The 13,107-nt window shown below is 39.5% G+C and overlaps 1 protein-coding gene across 1 annotated transcript in view; it reads right to left on the bottom strand.

The window, feature by feature from the left end:
* trappc8 (trafficking protein particle complex subunit 8) overlaps positions 1–11,162 on the bottom strand; it is a 33,902-nt gene extending 22,740 nt beyond the window's left edge. The window contains exons 1-6 of the mRNA XM_014973424.2: positions 10,810–11,162; positions 9,502–9,708; positions 7,731–7,820; positions 7,272–7,446; positions 4,162–4,315; positions 2,238–2,331 (exon numbers count right to left, since the gene is read on the bottom strand). Coding sequence (XP_014828910.2) covers positions 2,238–2,331; positions 4,162–4,315; positions 7,272–7,446; positions 7,731–7,820; positions 9,502–9,708; positions 10,810–10,966 — 877 coding nt within the window. The 5' untranslated portion in view covers positions 10,967–11,162. The remainder of the gene's footprint in view (positions 1–2,237; positions 2,332–4,161; positions 4,316–7,271; positions 7,447–7,730; positions 7,821–9,501; positions 9,709–10,809) is intronic.
* Positions 11,163–13,107: the final 1,945 nt, after the last annotated feature.

Here is a 13,107-nt window from a genome sequence, read left to right as displayed (position 1 = left end):
CATCTGCAAAAGGCTGATGACATGGGTATCCTGGGATGTGTGGAAGGGGGACAGGAGGTGGCGTACAGGAAATGTCCTGATTTCTGTGGCGTACACAAATTGTCCACCAATCGGTGGACAATTTTGTGATGTGTGCGAAAAGAACCAACTCCTGATTAATGTAAAGAAGACCAAGAAAATGGTTGTCAGTTTTTGCAACAAGAAAACACATTTGCTCCCAATCTCCATCTCAGAGCCAGATGCGGAGCAGGTTTAATCCTGCAAGCACCTTGGGGTTACACTAGACTGGAAGCTACAGTGGACTACAAACACTGAGGTGTTCTACAAAAAGCCCATGAGCTGACTATTTTCTACAGAAGCTCAGGTTGTTTAACACCTGCAGAAGGAAGCTATTCATGTTCTATCAGTGGCTAGTTCCATCTTCAATGCGGTGGTGTGCTGGGGTTCTGCAATGAAGGTGAAAGACTTGGAGTCTAAGTCTTAGACTGACAAGAAAGGCTGAGTCAGTTGTGAGGATCAAGCTGGCTCCACTGGACGATGCTGAAGAAGATCTGAGCTATCAAGGACAATGCCTTTCATCCTCTATACAGCCTGGTGAACAGTGTGAGGAGCAGACATACCAAAGATTATTGCAGTCCAGATGTGCTAAAGAACGCGACAGCAAGTCCTTTCTGCCCGAGGCTATCAAACTTTATAATGCATACATCGTCTCTAGAGCTGTGCGTTTTAAATGTTAAATATATATTTAACAATATACTGAGAGATATGTGTGTGCCCTTAAAACTATAATTACTCAATGTTATTTATTGTTGTATGTTTATTATTATTCTTTATTATAATTATTTTTAAATCTCAAACAAAATCCATCTCTCCTTTGGGGATTAGGAAAGTATAAAATTTTATAGTACAAACTGGCATTACCTTTCACAGGTATGAATGAAAAAGAACATATGTATAAGTGTATTGTCCATAATTATATAAGTTTTGCCTTTAGCCTGCTCCCAGTTTGACCAACAGACTGAACTCTGCCTGTGTTGCCAGTATGATATAAATAAATCTGTATTGTAATGTACAATTGAAATACAAATTTAGACAAAATTCAGACTTAACTATAAAACTGTCCCTTCTTTCAGATTTCCTCATGATTTCAGTGAATGTGTGTGTTTTACACACCCCATGATCCAGCCAGTTTCAGTTCATCTTCTGCCATCTGATTTTGGGGTGTTGACAAAAAATTACTTATTCTGAGTTGGTTACTGATTTTCCCCCCAGCATGGATTATAATTTAAAAACATATTTTTCATTACTTTTACTTTGGTGACTCATCGTTATTTTTTCAACATGCCTAAGTAGTCAGTCTAATAATATTGCAGTAAGCACATTTAAAATACAATGCGACACCTGGGATGGTGTCACTTCCTCTTACTGATAAAGAATAAACAAACACATACATGTTAAAGTATTTACTAACTAAATTACTTTGCATTGTAATAATTTTATTGGCACACTTTATACCTAAAACAATAGTTTTCAATTAGTTTTCTGAAGAAATGTTTCTTTTAAGTTAAGTCTTTTCTGTCACTTATGTATTTTTAAATAAAATATTAGTATATCAAGACATTTTATTTAATTAAATAAAATTATTTAGCCTGTTAGAATTAGTTTTTTTCACACATTGTCTATTCTTTCCATAGCAGAGTTGACATATACTCAAATATTGTTTTCCTGAAAAATGGAAGAAAAATACAAAGCTAATGTTTGACAATGACTGACTTATTAAAGTTTATTGTCTTCACAATAAAATACATAAACATTAAAAGCAAATTAAGTTTTTTTTTCTTCATATCTTGAAATGGCAAATGCACATTGAATTATGGAGTTAACATTTTTCTGGTTTGTATTTGTAGAACATTTTGAAAATGTCTGATATTTTTAAACTATGGGCTACATTATCTTGATTTGATATAAAATGCTTCCAAATTACTTTGACGTTTATTGGTGTAACACGACAAAGTGAAAATGTATAAGGGTAATGCATTATTTTTTGTCACTGAATGGAATTCAGTGTGTACCACAGTCAGAAGGAAACAAGGAGAAACTCCAGAGTTTTAAAGCAGAAAGCCAGAAAAAAGTGGAAAAATTTGAAAAAACAAATCTAATTTCAAAAACCTTTGAAACAAAGAACAAAGAAAGCAATGAAGAACATCTGTGAAAGAACCAGGTGTGATTGAACTGACCTTTTTCTGTTGAGTCACCTGAATCAGCCTCAGGTGCAACAACACCGTCCTGAGCAGAAGCCACACTAGCAGCCGGTGCAAGTTGCAACACCTCCTGTAAAACGCATCACAAGATGAATTTACACAAAATATTTGGCAACCCGGTACAAATTAATCCTTTCCCCAGAAAATCCAGGGAGAGGTTGTCTGGGGAGAACCTCTTTAACTGGCAGTCCAGCAGGGCACCTTTTAGTAAAAAACCTGCAAAAATGTTAAACTCTTCTAGGGCTGAAACGATTCCTCGAATGGTTCGAGTACCTCGATTACTAAAATTCCTCGAGGAAAATTTACCTGCCTCGAAGCTTCGTTAATTTATGTTTTATTAGTTAGCGCACCGTGTTCCGGCCGGGACTTCATTTGCGTTGCGCGGAGCTCTCACTTCCGCCTCTGAGTTGTTGACAAAAGCTAAGTCTCAGAGGCAAAAAGTCCAATCTTCAAGATTGGCCCGTGGGGATTTTATTGATTGATGATAATGCCCGACTTTTTATCGTTTTGGGGGAACCAATAAGCATCCTTAAAATGACTGGGGGATGCCTGGAGTACGGCAGCATTTCTCCTCCGGGGCTGCTGGTTGAAAGCGAACGGCGGGAAGAGCGCTGAGGTGAGCGGATAGCCTGAACAGGGCGGGCGGCTGAGTAGCTGATGCTTACCGTGTAAATGTAGCTTTACCGACGAACCGCACAATAAATTTCATATCCCGGTCTGAAGAAACGGGTGGCGGAGCGCATCGTACATGGCTGGTAGATGAGTTTCTGAGTGTGACCAGTGAAGGTGTGTAAATATCCCGTATTGCTTCCCCCCCGTGTTCGTCCCCCGGTCTAACGGTTCGTCAGTCCGCTGGTCTATTTCCTCCCCTCCATCCCATCTTAACGTTCGTTCATTCGCCCTCTCCTCCCACTCCAGGCGGCATTTCCCGTATTTTCAAACCCAAAGCGTGACAGGTTAGGTGGCAAGGTGAGTTTAATTAATCTATTAAACTCACTGAAGATGAATACATAAACTAAAAGCTGGATTGTAGACATTTTTTATAAGCATATTTGTGAGCCTGCCTCTTTGTTATTAAATTCAATATAATTTCAGATTTTTCTATAACTTTTCTTCTGGTTAACTTAGAAAGTGAGCTATTATTGTTACAGGTTAGTTTTCTAAACTACAAAAAAGCAACTGTTAGGGATGCTCAAATATGAAAAATTGGACTGATATTGAAATCTGATAGTAACACCGGTATTATGCCAGATTTACCAATATTTCATTTTATAATTTTTTTTTATCCGATTACTCGATTAATCGTAAGAATAATCGATAGATTACTCGATTACTAAAATATTCGTTTACAACAGCCCTAAACTCTTCTGTCAAAAATTACAATTTATTTTGAAGATTTGAAACATCTCAGTTTGATAGTAGGCTAGTTCAAGTTTAACTCCTAGGTTTGAAACAATAACGTGCTCATCACTACACAAATTTATTTCTGAGTGATGTTTCAAGGAATTTGTGACCAAGATCACATATGTTGAGAAAAAACCTTGTGTGTGTGTACATAGTTTAATAACTTGTAGATTAAGATATGATATGATCTGTCTTTACTACCTGGATTTCTACATCTGCTGTCCTCTATGGCCGCATAACTGTTACCATATTTTTAAATGTTAACTTGTGAGAATTCTTTCTGTGTTTGTGGCTCATTCTGTGGTATGAATCACATCCCATCCTAAGTAGACACTCTACGGATGAAAAAGCTGAATTAGATAGTTTAGGAGGAACATAATCCAACACAGCTATTAGGTGAACAATGCAAACCTGAGCCAAACGCGTTCCATTCGACAGGTTTGTGTTGCATTGTGGGTTGAAGTAGAATAAGCAAATTAAGCACCAGCCTGCTAACCTGGTTCCGCAGATTTTGCTTATGCAGGTACTGACTCCAGGGGTCTGGGATCTGCTCCTCCTCCTCCGGTGAAGAGGCACGAGAGTTGATCTTTAACAGATAACATCCCTGAGGTCCATACCTTTGCTTCATATCTTCATAAACCATTTCAGCCCTGAAATAAAATGAAACAGCTAAATATCCAGTCTCTAATTAAGTTATATATCATAAGTGATGTTCAGAATTAAGAATTACCAAATCAGTTTCAACATGGAAAAAATGTTCCAGCAGGAAACTTTTCCATTGTTGGATGCAAGTGCCATACAAACATGGATTATCATTTGTTCCATTAATCATGTAAGGTCATTTTATTTATATAGCACATTTTCAGCAACAAGGGAATTCAAAGTGCTTTACATGAGTTAGAAGGAAATACAACAAAACAACAAACCAAAGAGAAAAAAAAGGAAAACAAAAAAGTATAACCCCATGTTTAAGAATAAGTACTCCATGATATCTAAGCTAGTAGAGGTTTCTCTAGATTATTATTCTGATAATGTTGATCCTTAGATCAACATTATCAGCTAGTAGGAGTTTCTCTGGGTTTATATATTCTTGAATATATAAACTAGATCAGGGGTCACCAACCTTTTTGAGAGTGGGAGCTACTTCACGGGTACAGAGTAACACGAAGGGCTACTTGTTTGATAAAAACATACATTTTCTTGGCTCAGCCTTTACAACAATAATACATATATGTATATATGATTACATGCAGTCTACTCCAAATAGTTATCAGTAATGTTTTACCATGGCAGATATGGTTAATTGCTATTATGTGATCAGAAGTTCTTAGTTCAGAGTTTAAGTTTGATTCCCTTTTGGAGCTTTTCTTTGTGATTCTAAATTGCCCCCAAGTGACTGACAAGATGGATTATTACAGCAGCAATATCTAAAGATAATAACCCTCTTTGTGTCAAGATGTTTTGACACAAAAAAAGATTTTGTGTCAAAACATCTTGTACGTAGCGCACATCAGTGTGAGTCTGTGGGGATGGTCACACAAAAGGCTAAATCTTATTGGTCAGTTTACTTTTGTTAATTTGGAGGCTTGGTGCTTTTTTTGTAGCTAAAACTGAATGAGCTCCTCCGTTGTTCTAAGAGCTTTTTACCGTGCGCGGTTCTGACGCGGTCGCCAGTTTATTAGCCTTTTGGTGGTTCCGCAAACTGAAAAGCTGACGGGTCACCTGTCAAAAAAAAAAGTTAGATCGGAGAGTAGCACAAAACTATCACTAAACCACAAAAGCAGCTGACTTTTTTTTCCCGTTTTTTTAAATAATAAAGACATGAAAGCGAAGTGATCCACGGAAAGACGGGGATGTTGATTCCCAGGTTCAGGTGGTGTCAGATCTCCAGAGGAGAAGGTGATGGAACATTTTTTGCTTAATTTCTACTCTTTTAGGAAACGCTTCGACTAGATTAAATTGTTTAAGCCGCAGTCTGAGATGCTCAGTAGGAGCTCAGCCAGGATCCAAACGATCGTTGTTAGAACTACAAGTGGGATCAAACTTCGCTCATTAATGTTTAGCTTACAGAAAAAGCGCCAAGCCGCCAATTAAACAAAAGTAAACTGACCAGTAACATTAGGAATTAGTTTGTTTGCTGTGGGTCCAGCCGTCCAGTTGCAGGCGCTGCTGCCCTCTGACAACATCCTACAGGCGTCTGCACATAATTCTGAACTTTAACCCCAGAAAAGCAGCAAATTATTTTAAACGATTTTATAATTCACTTTTTAAAAAAAAACTATTCTAAAAATAAACAAATGTTATTGTTTCAAGGTAAACACATTTAATTGAATAATTTTTTTGGGGAGTGCTCCCCAATGACAATGGCTATTTTTAGAACTTGCTCCGCGGGTGACTGACAAGGTCCACTCAGGTGACTGGGGGCCCGCGGTCACCCTGTTGATGACCCCTGAGCTCCTGTTATAAATACTCCATAATCTATAAGCCAGAAGGAGTTTCTCTGGATAATAATAAGCTAAATATTGGTCTAAAGCAGAGGTTCCCAAACTGTGGGGCGCACCCCCTGGGGGGGGGCGCCATGTCATTGCAGGGGGGGCGCAGGAAGCCGTCTGGATGAAAAAAAAAAGAACATGAACACTGTATGCGGTGGGTTTTTACCTTAGAACGGCCAACTCTCTGTTATTCCTCTGTCAATTTGATACAGTAGAGGCTTCCACACTTCCCATATTTGTGTCCTCTGTCACTTTTATCAACAGTTAAAACTGTTTAATCCGTTGTTAACATGTGGTAACCTGTTTTTCAGAGCCGCCTTTAAACGCAACATGAGCGCTACGACGCTCGCGCTGGGTTTCCACCTGCTGCTGGGCGGAGCTACAGGTGTGTTAGAATCATGGCAGCAAACCAGCAAAACACAAAGAACTTTTCACAGTTTTTCCCTCCAAACTAACCGACTGAGAAATCTGCTGTTGGATGCAGGTAATGTTAGCTAAAAGATGACTAGCTGATATCAATACAGAACCTTAAGCTTAACAAGTACCTTGTGGGGTACCGATGTTGGTGTCTATTTTCAGCTACGTACATTCATTTTGCCCCCAAAATAGTCGATGCCCCCCCCCCTCCCCCTGTCACACGCGTCGTTTCAACCAGACAGCCATTTATAATCCATAGTGGGGGCGCAGAAAATGTTTGGAAACCACTGGTCTAAAGTGATAAAAGTTTTGGTTCTCCATGTTTGATTTCATAAAGTAGGTGGTCCTAACTGTTACTCTAAGGTAGTGAGTAGTTTCTCTAGATTAGTTTCTCTGGATTTTAAGTTTGTTTTAATTCCTTTTCTGGGTTGCAAGTACTGCCATAAGTACTCCATAATTTATATTCTAGAAGGAGTTTCTCTGCATAATAATCTAAAAAATATAATATTGGTCTAAATAGTGAGTACTCCATAACTTCTAAAAGTAATTAAATAAACTAGACAGTGCAAGGACGAGAGGAAAAGACATGAGGGAAGTATGTCATGTAGCAACATTCAGATAATACATGTTTGTAAACATAAATGCGTTTTCATCACAATACCAAACTCTTTCTGTGTCAGCAGTAATTAAATTGTACCTTTGTTCATCTCCCTCGTTCATGTCATGCAGCAACACATAATACTTGAGTGTGTTGGGGATAAACCACTTTGGGTTAGTGTATTCTCCACTGTGCTGAATCTTGTGCTGCTCCTGGGAAAGCTTGAGGAACTGCTCCACCGGAACAGCCTCAGTGGATGACACCACCAGCAAGCCTGGAGTTTGTCAAGGACATAAAACATTGGTTTGCTTTACAAATTTATACCTTACTTTTTACTTTCCCCTATTATCAATATGTCTTTATAATTGCTTTTTTAAAACAAATAACTACTGTGAATCTGTAGATCATTAGGAATAAATAAGATTTCACCCTGTGGCCCACACTAGTGGCACAAACATGGGAAATCAGAAAGTGATCTAATTGGTGAATAATATTAGAGCTGGAAAACTATGACAACACAGACATAGACAGGCACAAAGTGTTAAGCAGAAAGGATACACGCCAGGTAGTGATTCAGGAACTCATGGTCAGAGGCAGGCATGGACTGCAGGAAGTTTTCCCTGTAGGCTTCAAACCAGGGTGTCGTAACTAAACCACAAACAGTTTCAGAAAAAACAAAAAAAGAAAACACAAATCATCCAGTAGCCACACTTCAGTGTAATATTTTTTTATATTTACCGTAACATCAGGGGCCTTATGTATAAAAGAGTGAGCAGTTTTCACATTAAAACTCGGCATATGGACAAATTTAGAAAAGTGCGTTGCACAAAAAAATCCAGATGTATAAAGCCGTGTGCACCTTTCCTTTAGAAATCCCAAATTTGCAGGGAATAGAGCAGCTGCTGGTCCGATCTGTCGCCACCCATAAATAAATATGTGAATTAGTATAAATACCCGGAAGTCTGACACCACAAGAAGCAATAACCATGGCAACGTCCTTGTTTGTGGCAGTATAAGTATTTATAATAATAATAATTATATATTTTATTTAAAAGGTGCTTTCAGGTCACCTTACAAAATTAAAAATACATTTAAAAGAAAAAAAAAATCCAAATTAAAAAATAAATAAATAAATAAAGAGATTGTTCAAATGCCTGTCTGAACAGTAGAGCGTTCAGCCGGGATTTAAAGACAGGCAGCATGTCAGAAAGTCCTTAGAGTGGGAATGTGGATGTTTATTCTAAATAGTGGAATCATGTGCATAAGTTGCACATTTACAGAGTAGAGATGCTTTCTGTCCATACAGGCGCATTTACAAAGCGGACCTGGCTCGACTGAAGGATGACTGCAGCTGGACTGGTACCGGTACCACACGGCTCCTTAAGTTTTGCTCAAGAGCTCCAAGATGATGAGTCTGGATTAATCTAAACTGTAGTAAACAATCACCATCATTTCCCAGCAGATCAATATCTCTGATCAATTGCTCCATCTGAATCCTTCCATTGGTGATGTTCTCCATCAGAGCCAAAGCGCTCCTCAATTACCCGGCTCACCTTTGTGCAGCTACTTATATATGTGTGATTGTCTACACACCTTGATCACCTTAAAAATAATCAAACCTGAACTGTTTGGAGTTAATCTGCTGATCCAACCCTGTTTTCTTTTCTAGTGAGAATGAAATGACCCCATAGATGCATGAAATCTATGGGGTCATTGCGTCTTCGGCTCACAGACCAATGTGTTACATCTTTATGAGACAAAAACTGAGTAAAAGTGTTATTTACATTCAAGTGAGGTTTTCACATCCTTCTATTTTCGATTTCTTTATTTTGTGTGTGTGTGTTAGCTCACTGTCCGAGGACAAATATGGTTCAGTTTCCTCATTTACGTTTAAACAATAAAATATTAAAATCATGAAAAAAACATCGGGTTTGATGCTTCTTGGTCTAAATAACAGTGAATGTAGTCAGATTTCAGTGTATTTAGGTGAGTTTTGATGCTTTGTAGTTTATTGTTCAAAGAAAAAGTTTGCCTGGCTATCGCACATTATTCTCATGCCAGGGGAAAAAGTGTGGTATATTTATCCAAACTCTGATGCAAATTTAATTTTTATACATGTTGATTTGTTCGTAAAATATGGCGTCGCACATTTTTTGTGTGTACGCTGCTTTATACATGAGGCCCCTGGATGTAGATGGTGAGGAAGAGCTTAGATATAGACTGTTGTGGTCATCTGAAAGATTTGTTTGTGTATTTTTAGAATATTTAAATAATCATGTATCTGTAACCTGAAACTCCAAAAAGACTAACCAGTATATGTTGAACTTACCATTTAAATTTAAATGATAGTCTCCTGTCCTCATAGCAGTGGTCTGTGCAGCCTCCTGTGGCTGACAGGAAAACACCACTTCACTGAGAAGACGGTTCTGGGAGGCTCCAAGGGAAGCAGATGGACTGGGACTGGTCACCACATTGCTGACACAGATCCGTAAGTTCTTCACAGTCTGGAGCTGGTTGTTTGGATCCCGGATGTGACCTGAAGAAGAGAACACTTTCATTCTGATCTGCCAAGATCATGAGTCACTGCTGCTGATTCCCTCGGCCTCTTTAAGTGACTTGAGGCTCCTGCTAAAACTCATCCACAGTTGGTTGGTTCATTCTTTCTTTCACAGCTCTTATCTTGACACAGCTTCAACAATATTGCACTGTGGAAGCCCATTGCTCCCCCAGTGGCCTAAACTGGAACTAGGCATGGGATGAGCCCCAGGGTTCTGGAGGCCTATACAACATTAGCCTGACAGACGGTTCCAGCACTTACACACATAACCTGCCTATCCCAGCACAAAAGAGTACAATAAATTTACAAAAATTGCAGGTTTATGACTAGATGAAAACAAGTTAGCACTGCTGTAAAGAACAGATGAAGAATATTCTGACAAAGCATAACTGAAGCCTCACAGAATTATTTTAAATTCAAAATGTTTCCAGAAGATATTTAATGGCTTGCACATATTTTCAACAGACGCTCCCATTGATTTGCTGAACACTATTTTAAATGTCTGATGCCATCAGACTGACCAGACAGCTGATTTAATGTCACAATGCAGTACCTGCAGAGAAAACTGATTGCAAAGTGCAGCTTGAGGAATTCAGATAAATACTTAGTATTCTTCATAGTGGTTAACCTGGTAACTGGCCACAGCAGCAAGTAACTCGCATTGATTTTCACGTTTTACTGATAAAACCCCATTTCTATAGAATTTCAGGTCATTCTCAGAACTAACTGCTAATTTAACCACAAGGTTTGTTATAAACACATTTATCAGGTGGAATCTAATGAAATCAGTTCCATACACACAGTGCTGTGAACTCCCTTTTAGTGAACACGCTATTATACAATTATACAGCACATGTGCAGCGTTGGTGTTAGTCCTACTAACATATTTAGTGTCATTACAGATCAAAAAAGTGCACACAGCAGACCCCTCCTGCCTGTCTAACTCGGGCTTCGTTAATCAGGTAAGCTAGTGCAATGTTAGCGTACAGCTACCGTTGCTAGCATCGTGTTACGCTTTGGAAACAATTTTCCACTAAAGCAGCTTGTGTAACAGCTAAGAAGAGGATTTAAGACTCATACCTTCGGATGTCAATCGACAGAATGGCCTCAACAGCTCTACAAAATTTAGGTTGTTCTTTCGAGTGACTCTTTCCGCTTCACCGCTACATAACACGGCTATCATGGGGACAAACGAATCCTGAATGAATTCGTGTACGGAGAGAACACACTGAGCCATGTCGTACTAGAATAACAAACAACTTTTTTTTTTTTTTTTTTACAAACTAAACCGGTGGTTCGCTTAATAACAACCTATCTAAACGCTTGGGATATCTGGTGAAAACTAGCAGGCGGCGGCCATATTGTCGCGAACCCTCTTCCTGTGTAGTCCTGAGGCTGTCAGGTGACTGCAGATATATGTTTTTTTAAAAGAAACTTTATTTAGAAGCGCGATAAGAGTACAAGTAACGGAACGACAGACAGGTAACCTGAAAAGTGATTTATTAAGACAATATCTAAATTAGAATTTAGTTCAGACTTCTCCTAAACCACACCATAACTTCATTTAGTTTTGATTACTGGATCAGACTTAATAGAGCAGCTGAGTTAGCTCTTGAAGGGTTGCACAGACAGGGAAAAATAACACATTAAATAACAAAGTTGCTGTCATGTACGTGAAGCATTGCCCTGATCCAGAGTTGTCTTACGCCCTGAAGTGCAAACCCATCCATGAGTCGACTTCCTACAGCTAATTATCTCTCTGATCATTGATGAGTATCAGAGAGAGCTGAGGGCTGCAAACGGAGTCAGTGGTACTGCTCAGTTGAAATTTAATAATACAGCCATCACCACAGAGCAACCAGGTCACACATCAGCCTTTTCAGTGTCTGGAGAATATCATGCCCAAAGTCTGCCTACTGCTTCGCAGCCACAGAATGGTTCCAACCCATCCAACCACAGCCTGCAGTCCACAGCTCCATCTTATCACAGTCACCTGTAGAATATTCAACAATCAGAAGAGAGACTTCTCAGCCGCATGGTTGATATGTTTCAGAATAAGATGAAGAAGGTCCAGCAACATGCCACACAGCCTGTGAGGAGAGGGAGATTTCAGTAGTCTCCGTGTCACAGGTGTCCCAAGGAGTCTGCTTGTAGAGTTTGCAATGAACCAGGCCACACTACAATGTCTCACTGTTTGTCTGTCAGACTTTGTTTGCCAGCAAAACAAAGTCTGACATCAGGACAGTTGACGTTCAACTGTCTTGATGTCAGACTTTGTTTGCCCCTGGTGATGTTCAACTGTCTTGCCCAGTTAGTAACTCTACCCATGCTCAGTTAAGGCAAACTAACTGACCTGTATTTGGTGGAGATGGGAGAGTACAGATCTGACAATGTGTCAACTCCCATTGTGTGAATGTTTCTGATGTAGTTGGTGTACACATGTTGGAGTTCATTCATTTTTATCTTTGTGCACCTCCCAGGTTTGTTAACCAGTTTCAGGACCCGACCAGAACCCCATAGTGTAAATTACCTTGACAAATAACGTGATTTGGTTATGTAGTGGTATAGAAACATACAAAATTCTACACAAATAGTTTCCAGGTGAGAAGTCCCGGTTCTTAAAGTGGGCTTGGTATATATAAGGAGCTGCTGCGTTCATTCAGGCATGTGGTCTTTGTTCTCCCACTGTGCGGTTCGCGTCCTGCTCTGGCAGCGAAAGACAACAAATCGCCGGCTGGTGCATGTTGCGCTGATATCCTGGTGGTAGGTGTTCTCTCTCCCTGCACTTTAGCTGATCTTGGTCAGAAAATCTAAATTGAAGTGTGATCTTAGGTAAAACGCCACTGCGCTGCGCTCCTCCTCTTCCTCGTTCTGCGAGTGTGTGTGTGTGTGTGTGTGTGTGTGTGTGTGTGCGTGTTTGTGGATTGGCAGGTAAGAAACTAACACTCATCTAAGCTCCAGTTTTATTTAAAATGATTAATTAATTTTCAAGGTCCCCCACAGTTGGACCATTGCTGCTCTGCTCTGTCTGCATTGGTCTCCTGATTTCTGCATATTCGTTTTAAAGTTGGACTGCGGCGGCGTTTTCCGCCTTCACTGAAGCGGGGGGTTGGCATTGGGGCGCCAATTTCACCTCCTGCTGTGGCGTGGCAAGAGGGCCATGCCTGGTCCTGCTGTTAACTTGTATTTTCTATGTTTTTCTATTTCTTATTTTGTATACAGCCCTTTTTGCTCTTTATTTAGTCGGGCTGATATTCTTTTTTTTTTTTTTTTTAATCAGGTTTAAGATTGTTATATTGGTTAACTGTTTTTTGTTTGCAGTTGCTGAGGTCCGGTGTTGGTGTGGTGACGGTGTCTTCCTCTTCTGTGATTCTTCAG

The sequence above is a fragment of the Poecilia mexicana genome, unplaced genomic scaffold (genome assembly GCF_051168715.1).
Source record: "Poecilia mexicana isolate PSO_F unplaced genomic scaffold, ASM5116871v1 scaffold_4, whole genome shotgun sequence".
Taxonomy (NCBI): Eukaryota; Metazoa; Chordata; class Actinopteri; order Cyprinodontiformes; family Poeciliidae; genus Poecilia; species Poecilia mexicana.
The sequence above is the reverse complement of the archived record's forward strand: the minus strand, read 5'-3'. Positions and strand labels throughout refer to the sequence as shown.